This window comes from Dromaius novaehollandiae, unplaced genomic scaffold (assembly GCF_036370855.1).
Source record: "Dromaius novaehollandiae isolate bDroNov1 unplaced genomic scaffold, bDroNov1.hap1 HAP1_SCAFFOLD_84, whole genome shotgun sequence".
NCBI lineage: Eukaryota > Metazoa > Chordata > Aves > Casuariiformes > Dromaiidae > Dromaius > Dromaius novaehollandiae.
The window spans coordinates 95,037-104,921 of NW_026991408.1; the positions used below are offsets into that span (position 1 = coordinate 95,037).

At 48.8% G+C, this 9,885-nt stretch overlaps 1 protein-coding gene across 1 annotated transcript; it reads left to right on the forward strand.

Moving 5' to 3' along the window:
- Nucleotides 1-2: 2 nt before the first annotated feature.
- Nucleotides 3-9,745, forward strand: LOC112991646 (coatomer subunit delta). The gene is made up of 10 exons (XM_064504136.1): nucleotides 3-141; nucleotides 1,443-1,706; nucleotides 2,448-2,627; nucleotides 2,870-3,075; nucleotides 3,418-3,579; nucleotides 4,360-4,525; nucleotides 5,881-6,028; nucleotides 6,399-6,507; nucleotides 6,673-6,877; nucleotides 7,857-9,745. The coding sequence occupies exons 1-10, from the start codon at nucleotides 139-141 to the stop codon at nucleotides 7,944-7,946; spliced, it is 1,533 nt and encodes a 510-aa protein (XP_064360206.1). The 5' UTR covers nucleotides 3-138; the 3' UTR covers nucleotides 7,947-9,745.
- The last annotated feature ends 140 nt before the right edge of the window (nucleotides 9,746-9,885 follow it).

The window sequence follows — 9,885 nt, forward strand, 5'->3', positions numbered from 1 at the left end:
GGCCCCCCGGGCCCCGCCCCGCCGTGCGTGGCGCCGCTTCCGGCTGGGGACGTGGCTCGGCGCCGCCATCTTGTGGGGCTGCCCGAGGAGACGCGGGCGGTGCGGAGCAGCGAGCGGGAGCCCAGCGCCGCCGCCGCCATGGTAGGGGCCGCGCCCGCCGCGGGGCCGGGGTTGGGGCCGGAGCCGGGGCTGGAGCAGGGGCCGGGGCCGCGCCCGCCGCGGGGGCCTGCCCGGGGCGCGCCGGGCCGGGCCAGGCCGCCGGCGGGAGCGGGAGCCGGGCCGCGGGGCGGGGGCAGCGCGGGGCTCGGCGCGGCGGGGCCCCGCGCGGAGCAGGGCGGAGCGGCGCGGGGGGAGCTGCCGCCCGGGGTCGGCTGCTGGGGCGGGGGGCGCCCGCGCGGCGGGGGGGGCGGTGCCGCCGGCCCCCGCGCGTCCCCGGGGTTGCTGCCCGGGGCGGACTCGGTTGCGTCTGCTTTGGAGGTCGTTGGGGGTGTTAAGCGTGTCACCTTCGGCGAGGCCTTGCGGTTTCCGCCACAGGTGTGCAGCCGCGCTCGGGAGACGGCTGCTCGGCCTCTCCGCTGCTTAGGGAGCGCAAAGCTGAGGGGTTTTCTCCTCTGGAGCAAATCCCGCTGCTTGTTTCCCACCCGTAGCGTCGTTCCTCTCAGCAGACGCTGCCGTACTCTGCTCCCGAGCAGCTCCGTGAAAGAGAGCTGGGTGCTAGGAGCGCGGTTTGAAAACTTGGTGCAGATTAGCTCTCTTGCGTTGTGCTCTGAGGCCTTTTACAGAGCAGTTAGAGAACAGAACCTGGTTTTTGGCCTGCTCACTTCAGGACACGTTTGTCCCCAAGTTGTCAAGCTGCAGGGCTCCCGGGGTGGTACGGAAGACTTTGACAGTTTTATCAAGGTCTCTGAATGTCTCACCCAGCCATACTATTGCCCTGGGTGTCAGGTGGGGCTCTAAACTGGTCTGCGTTTGAGAGCTGCTGACACTTGCCTCATTATTACAGGACTGTAAATAGACAGGGTTTGGGGATTTAGAATATTTTTGCTGCAGAAACTGCCTTATGTTGACTCAATTAAGAAGCTAGTTTTCCTTGAGGAGGATCTTCAGAAGGAAGCTTTGGTAGTCTTGAGAGAATCAGAGAATGTAGATGGGCGATTGCCTCGGTGCCTTTGCGGTGTTGGTATAATAACATCTATGAAATGCCCAGGAGAGCCATCCATGTGCTGTAATTGATACAGCTTTCCATATTTTGTTGCCGTGACTTTACTACAGATGTGGCATTAAGGAGAAACATCACATTTCAAAACAGTCCTGTATTTAGTGCTAGCTGGAAGCTGCGCTCTCTTTGAGCAAGTAATTGTGTGTCAGACTTGCAGAGACTGTGGTGTTGGAGGCCTGCTCCCCGAAGGGTGCAGCTGACGGGGCGTCTGCGCTCTCCCCAGGTGCTCCTGGCGGCAGCCGTCTGCACGAAGGCGGGGAAGGCCATCGTCTCCCGACAGTTTGTGGAGATGACTCGAACCCGCATCGAGGGGCTGTTGGCGGCTTTCCCGAAGCTCATGAACACTGGGAAGCAGCACACCTTTGTGGAAACAGAGAGCGTGCGGTACGTATATCAGCCAATGGAGAAGCTCTACATGGTGCTGATCACCACCAAAAACAGCAACATCCTGGAAGACCTGGAAACACTCCGACTCTTCTCCAGAGTGGTAAGGATCTACGCTTGAGAACGCTGTGTGCAGAGTTTGTGTATATGTAGCCTGAACCAATGCTATTAGGAGGGAACCTTATAACTGAAACGCTATCTGCCTCCACCTATACAGATTTTCATTTTCTAGAGCCTGTTCCTGACATGGAAGTAGGCAGCGGTCTTGATCTTGTAAGTTCCTGCGGTATCTTTGAATTACACATAGAAAACTTTTGGTTGTAGTTTAAGCGGTGAGATTGAAGGGATGGTGCTGCAGTAAACTTAGCGTGAAATCTTTGCTGTATGCTTAAGACAACACCTATACTCCTTCTAAAAAATATTGTGGTATTACAGTATGTGGCTATTACAAGTATAATGCTGCTTCAGAGATGTTTCTAAGTAGCATATTTGTGCAGATGTCTTTGTATTAACTCTATAGCCTGTTTCTGTCATTTACAAGGAGAGGACCTTCAGGAAGTTCTCCAGCTGTGCAATGTTTGTTTGCGTAGGTTTCTGAGAGTTACAATGTTGCAGAGTTAAGAGGTTGTCTAAATATTTTGAGTTAGGAAAAAATAACATGATTAATGTGGCAAAGCTTCACCGTGCTGTTTATCAACAACAGAAAGGAACATCAAGGAGCTCAGTGGTATGCAGGTCTTGGGGGGGATCTAGCACACATTTGAAGTCTGGGGATAGTGGAACGAAAATGTTAAGATGTATCTATTTCGATGAAGCCTCCTTTCACATGTTTTTCCCTACCTAGATCCCTGAGTATTGTCGAGCTCTGGAGGAGAATGAGATCTCTGAACACTGCTTCGACCTGATTTTTGCCTTTGATGAAATTGTTGCCCTGGGCTACCGCGAGAACGTAAACCTGGCACAAATTCGGACCTTCACTGAGATGGACTCACATGAAGAAAAAGTGTTCCGAGCAGTCCGAGAGGTGAGCAGAAGTAATTTCAAGTCTGGTATTCCCTGTCTGGGAAATGCTGCAATTTAATGCAATAACGTTATTCCGCTTTGATATGGGTCCTAACGTTATTTTGCTTCTCTCTAAGCTAAACGTTCATCTTTCATTTTCCTTTCCTTCACAATGGCTTTATAAGCAAATCAGCTTAGTTTTGCTTGCTGTGTGGCACAGGCCGAGATGCCAAAGCTCTATCAGTCTGTTATCTTTCCCTTTAGACTCAGGAGCGCGAGGCAAAAGCTGAGATGCGCCGTAAAGCGAAGGAGTTGCAGCAGGCCAGGAGGGATGCAGAGAGACAGGGCAAAAAGGCCCCAGGTTTCGGAGGGTTTGGTAGTTCGGCTGTATCTGGAGGCACAACTGCAGCAATGATCACAGAGACCATCATTGAAACAGAGAAGCCCAAAGTGGCACCAGCGCCTGCCAGGTACGTGTGTAGCAGGTAGCGAATGGTCCTTGGAGTTAGCACTGGCTGAAAACTATGTGCCCAAACAAAAGTCCTTGATGGGCAAGGCACTTCTCATTTCATGTCTGAGAATAAGGGGTACCAGGTACTGGTAGTACTGGGAACAGAATCCAGATCTACGTTGTAGCCTATTATCCTACATACCAGGCCATCTGTTGTGTACTTGGTCTGCCCTGAAAAAGGCTGCAAAGGTGCACGTGGCAGTGTGGGGACAGTCCCGTTATAATCATGGATGATAGCTGAGGAAGGACCAATCTGTTGCCGTAAACTGACTCGGAGATGCCTATGCATTTTGTCCTTTAGGCCCTCAGGTCCTAGTAAAGCTCTGAAACTTGGAGCTAAAGGGAAGGAGGTGGACAACTTTGTGGACAAGCTGAAATCAGAAGGAGAAAATATCATGACTACTGTAGGCAAACGCTCCACAGAAGCAGCCAAAGTTCTTGCTCCTCCCATCAACATGGAGAGGTAGGTATTGCCCTTGCTTTGAAAGCAGTGTTCTTATAGCTATCTGTATGAGCCCGATGTTGCTTCAAGAGCTATCAAATTCTTCCTTCTTAGTTTTTGGAATGGGCTTTTTCCTGCCGTTAAACTCGTGTGCTGCTCTGGTATGTTAAAAGGTGATGGGCAAACTCTTAGAAAGCACAGCAAAAACAACAACAACAAAAAGCAGATAGCTCATTTGATTAGACACTGCTTTAATTAAAATGGGATGTACATCCATTGTTTAGCTGAGATTGGAGATTTTCCTTTGCTTTTTGGAATGTTGCTCTCTTTCCTGATGTTTTGCCTTCAGATAAGGTAACGTAGCTGCCATTTTTTCTGTTCCCCAGACACAAAGACTTCCTGTTTAATTGTGGCATAGGATACAAGTCGTCACAGTTTGTTCTCTGTGTAGCAGGAGGACTGCGTGTAGCAGTCCAGAACCTTTTACTGCCACGAGGCAAGCTGCTGTAAATTAAAGGGAGTTTCAGTGAACAGCATACCAAGATGCTATATCATTGTTGTTTATCTGGGCTTTTGTTCATTCCAGGCTTGTGTCCCTAGATCGATGTGCCCCTGAGTTAACCTCTTGGAGCAGTGTTGCCGTGTGCATCTGTTGTGCTGTCTGTGCTATTCCATTTGGGGCTATCGTACTCTTTGGAGCACCTGTTCAATATACAGCCTATCCATGCTGAACGCTAACCTCCCGTCTTGTCCGTTAGAAACCAAGTGTGGGACTTGAGATACTGCTTTTTTTCTGTCTAGCGTGCACATGAAAATAGAAGAAAAAATTTCCTTGACCTGTGGCCGTGACGGAGGGTTGCAGAATATGGAGCTGCATGGCATGATCGTACTGCACATCTCTGATGAAAAGTTTGCACGGATTCGCCTCCATGTAGAAAATGAAGACAAGAGGGGAGTGCAGTTACAGGTAAAGCCTGTTTGGTGTTTCGTGGTGCTGAACAGGAAGCTTTTGCTGCTCTCCAGGGCAAAATATGGGGACTACTTCAGTGCATCCCACTCTGCTATGCTCTTGTCCAAGTCTTCTCAGCAAATGCATTGAAAATGCCAGTAGTCGCTGCAGATGTTACTGCAGCATAAATATAGGGCCCGCTCAGGCTCAAAAGACTGAAGTTCACTTGAAAAATCCAGGCTCATGCTTATCTTCATACCTTCAGAGCCTTATCTGTCTGCTGATGCATATTGGCATGCCACCTGATTTCACTTGGACTTTGCAGCGGTCTGGTGCGTTGCTTGATGCTAGTTTTACCGTGTGAGCTTTCGCTGTGGAGCGGGAGTGTTAAAATGAAGTTACTGTGCTAATGAAGAATGAACTTATCAAAAAAGCTGTTTCCTCCCTGCTCACTTGTGTCCCGCCATTGCTCTAAGTATCAAAAACAATTGTCAGAACTGAAGCCCCTGGTTACAGTTAGTGCTATAACCTCAGAAGAATCTTGGAGAGATGTTCTTCCCTTTCTTCCTTTGTATTTCCGTTACCTTACTGAGCTCTGAAGATTGTTTTTCTTTGATATGTTGCATTGCCCCATCCTTCTTCAGTCCGAGAGCTGGTCTGTACTTAGCTGGCTGCAGGTCTGTTGATGAGGTAGTAGGTTCCTTATCAGCTCATCTCATAAACAAGTTCTGAACAATACTCCCACGTGTGCTGCTTCAGGGGGAAGATTAAATCAAACCCAGTGTTGGCTCTTGTCTTTCTAGTGTAACTTGAACGTTAACTAACAAAAATCCTTTGTTTTTAAAAGCCGTTAGCACTTGATGCTGTGATTTAAATTGAGTTTGGCTGCCCTCATTTGGATTAATATATGCATAAAGGCTGCTGATACCTCCAAGTAGTATTCTTGTGGTTTCCAGGTGTTCTTCCAGGTAGTGTGAGGCTGGAACATTTTAAGAGGCTGCTTTTTTTTCAAGAACAAATGTTTTTAAAACACTGTTTCAGATTTTAAGAGTCGTTACAGTTGTTCTGTAAGTAGCGGCCCTGGACTCTGCTTGCTTAGAGTGTCTGGGCTAAACTACAGGTAAAAATTCCAGTGGTGTCGATTTTTCTTCATGGATCAACATTTTCTGGAAAGAATTCTAGGTTGATAGGCAGATGTGGTCCAGTAGGGCTTCTGAGCAGAGAACAATGAAAAGGTGTATTTTCTATAAGAAAATATTTGGGGATGTGTAGGGCCATCTTGTTAGAACCCGAGTTATCTATGTACAGTTCTGTCCTAAGGCTTAAAATTACCGCCGTGACAGACATAGTCTGGGCATACGTTCCCATTTCAGACCCACCCAAATGTGGACAAGAAGCTCTTCACTGCAGAATCGCAGATTGGTTTGAAGAACCCAGAGAAATCATTCCCTGTTAACAGTGACGTGGGTGTGCTGAAGTGGAGGTTGCAGACCACGGAAGAGTCCTTCATTCCGCTGACAAGTGAGTTCAAGCGCACGTGTGGCCTTTCGTCCGTGGCCTGGGGAGCTTGGGCAGAAGAGGCCGATGTTCAGCTGCGGGATGACAGCTTGTACCCTGCCTAGCAGAAGCGCGGCTGGCTCTGGAGTCTGATACCTTGTGAGACTTCCAGAGTGCGGAGGCGGGAAGACCTTTGTGTCTTCTGTTTAGATAGTACCTGTTGTTCACACTAGTGTCCTGCTTTCAGTAATGCTTTCACAGAAAAGCTTTTTGCTGTTCTTCAAGTCAGAATTTCTTGATAATTGTGCTGTGCTTTTTGAAGTGCATCGTTTTTTGAACACCTGCTTTGCTTACAAAGATTACATGGTTTAGCGTGCTGTTTTTGTGTCCTCAGTTAACTGCTGGCCATCAGAAAGTGGGAACAGTTGTGACGTTAACATAGAATATGAGTTGCAAGAGGAGAGCCTAGAACTGAACGATGTCGTCATCACAATCCCCTTGCCGTAAGTAGCGTTCCCCGTACGGGCAGAGCTGACAAGCGCCTTCGCGTATCCTGTCAGTTCCTTTCCTTTTCTGGTTTGTAGGTCTGGCTCGTGTCTCTGGCCTTGACAAGCGTACCCTTAGCTATAGACAGATAAGCTATTGTAGCTCCTTGTTGCCTGCTCTAGGTCTGGTGTCGGTGCCCCGGTGATTGGGGAGATTGATGGCGAGTATCGCCACGATAGCCGGAGAAATCTCCTTGAGTGGTGCCTGCCGGTGATAGATGCCAAAAACAAGAGCGGCAGCCTGGAATTCAGCATAGCAGGGCAGCCAAACGACTTCTTCCCAGTGCACGTCTCCTTCGTCTCCAAAAAGAACTATTGCAACATACAGGTATGGTCGCTGCCGGTGCAGGACTTGCTCTGAAAGAGCTGAATGCGCTGGGGGCACTTGCAGAACATGCTGTTGCTGTTTCATACTAATAATGCTGAGGAGAGCTACCCTTAGCCGGTCTGGCTACAGTTGTGTCATCTACTTACCTGTGTCGCTGATGTTCTTTAGCTGTCTGCCCTATTGTGCTATCCTCTTCTCTAGAAAGGTGACAGAGAGATAGGCCCTCTTCTTCCTCAAGGACAGCTCTTTGTCACAGTGCTGTGGTCTTTTTTGCTTTTCTCTAATTCTCTGTGAATCTGAGACTGCCCCTTCCTCTGCCTCCAGCTGGTCTCAGTGAAAGAGTAGGCAACACTAATGGAGACGGCCCTGCAGGCACGGTGCTTCACAGTGTGATTCTTGCCTCTTTCAAGCTGCCTCAGGTCATCCTTTGCCTAAAACCTGCCATGGTGGGGTGCGATGCGTATGCGCTGCTGTCCCATTTAGTGAGGGCTTAGGCATTAGTATTGAGATTATGTTTTTAGCTGGATTCGTTCATGCCAGTGAATAGTTCTGCTAACTGCAGCTTCCTAGAACTTGCCTGCAGTTGGAGTTGTGCCTTCACACCTCTTCTAAGCAATAATGAATTGCCCTCAAACTCGTGTTAGAGAATCTGTCGACCTCCCAGACAAAAAGACTTCTCGGCGTACAGCTCTCCGTCTCTCCTCCGTTGAACTGTAGCTCACAAGTCCTGCTTAACTCTTTGCAGGCTGCTTTAAGGAGACGTGCAGTTTTTGTAGAGGCTGGACATAAGCGTCATCTTTCTCCTGTTCTCAGGTTTCCTGAGAACAAAGATCTTTCTTACAGTACTGACTTGTGGTTCAAAGTGATGGGCTAACTTTATCCTTGTGACTGTCTCAGAGTTGATCCGAAAGTTCTGCTTAGCCGTGATTTGGGAGCACAGTGTTAAATGCTGGACTAACTGTGTGTGTTATCTCCACAGGTTACCAAAGTGACCCAGGTAGATGGGAACAGTCCTGTAAGGTTTTCTACTGAGACCACCTTCCTGGTGGACAAGTATGAAATCCTGTAATGCCAGCTGTGGGGAATCGCAAAGGAAATTTTTAAATTAAAAAAAAAAAAATAAAGAGGCCGAAGTTTATTCTGAATGTCTGGAACGCCACAGCCCTCTCTGCTAAGACACATGGTTCTGTCTGCCATCTGCAGTGTTCCTGGGTCACAGACATTTTTTGGCAGAGTATTGACATGATCATGGGGGGAAAGGCTGCAAATTTCTTTGGCAGATTTCTACTGGCCAGCAGAAAAGCAAGATCTCCGCGGAGAACCCGGCTTTGACGCTTCCCCTTCTTCTCGCACGAAGCTGACTAGAGCTCAGCCCCAGAGCATACTAGACATTATTCTCTTCCTTTTTTTAAGCTTCACCCACTCTTCTGTTGTTGGTGCTGCCATTTTAATGTCTCCTCTGCTCTCAACTTGTGTTTCTATTGATGAAAGCAGGCATTAAGATAATATACACAAGGGCATTTTGCTTCACTGGACCCTTCTGTCTGGTCGAAGGGGAACAGGTTGGCTCTGATTTCCAAGGTGGGGATTGTGGCAGGAGTGTGGGGGGAGGAGGGAGTCGTAGCTCAGATGCTCAGTCCTTTCGCCTCTGCGCCATCGTTTGCTGTCTCTTCAGCCCTGCTTTGCAGTGATGAACCTATGTTTGGGCTTATCAGGAGGTTTGGTGAGGTTAGATGAGGGTGGGCTTGTAGAGACCGCACCTCTGAAGTGTCTCGTTGCTGCTGCAAGGGAAGGAGCATCCAGAAGCGACCCACATCCCGTGTCGGGGTCCGCTGTCTATTGTGGTAGCTCTCGGGCCAGTTTTTTAAAGCTGTTTCATTCATTTGAGCCATCTGAGTATCCTGACTTGAGCCGCTCGAGTTTCTTGGTAAGTCGAACCACTTTGCCTGGCCGGGTGCAGACCTGTAAACGGGTATGGAGACTGGTTTATTCAGCCTGTGCGCAGGTTGCAACTTCTGTTAGGACCTGTCTGAAACTAGTGTTTTTCCTCAGCCCTTTGCGATGGGGGAGGAAGAAATGCTAGTTTCCAGAATACATGCTGGACAGATCTGACCTTTGTGGCGCCTGAACAGCACCTGAACGTGCCGTTTGCCGTCGCAGAGGTGTTCCTCCTCTGACTGCCTGAACAGCGTTATTTACTTCATCCCGCAGAGCTGTGCTCTCCCCAGAATTCATCTCACCCCTTTGATTCAGGGCCTGTCACTGAGCGGCCGGTGGTCCCAGCCTGACCGCCGCTGGGCTGTAGCTGCCCAACCACGCGATGCCGTGCCGCTGCCGGCTGCTGCGGCAGGAAGGGCTGCTGGCTCTGAGCAGCGCGAGAGTCAGGCCACGGGTGAAGAGCAAATAGCGTCCTGTCCTCAGAAGTCCTAAAAACTCACGTACTGTGCTCCGAGAAGAGTACTTCCCTGAGAAGAAGTGCGTATCAGTTCCCACAGGTGATCTGCCAAAGAAGTTAGCAGTCTCTCCTCTGTTAATAGTACGCACTGGTGAGGAAATAAACCCTGGATCTTTCCATGGGAGGGTGGTGTGTTCTAAGGGAAGGGAAGCAAACCCTGTTCTGTAGCGAAGTAGACAATGAATCCTATTAATTCAGTTGTGTTTGAGAGTTGCTTGTCTGTAAGATTTTAAAATGGAGTCGAGTTTAGTTCAAACATCAAAGGAGCGTTTTTCTTAAATTTCGAGGGTAATATTTAAAAAAGAAAACAGTTTTTGTAACCCTGTACAATACTGGCCTAGGGACTAGAACACATTCCAGTGTATACAAGAATACAAATTCTTTAATCAAATAAAGAGTATTATAAAAGGAAACTGGCTGAGATTCTTCTGGCTTGCTAAGGGTTTTCACAATACCTGCCTTAGAAGACAAGGCAGTTGATATCAGACCAACACAAAAGCAGCGGCAATTACATGAGCAGAATTTCTGTCTTGTTTGCTTGCCCTTAAAAATA

Bases quoted from the DNA above. Each gene is read 5' to 3' on its own strand.
- LOC112991646 (XM_064504136.1), top strand. The intron at 2,628-2,869 runs GTGAGCAGAAGT...CTTTCCCTTTAG, and splicing joins TGTTCCGAGCAGTCCGAGAG to ACTCAGGAGCGCGAGGCAAA. The intron at 6,029-6,398 runs GTGAGTTCAAGC...TTGTGTCCTCAG, and splicing joins GTCCTTCATTCCGCTGACAA to TTAACTGCTGGCCATCAGAA.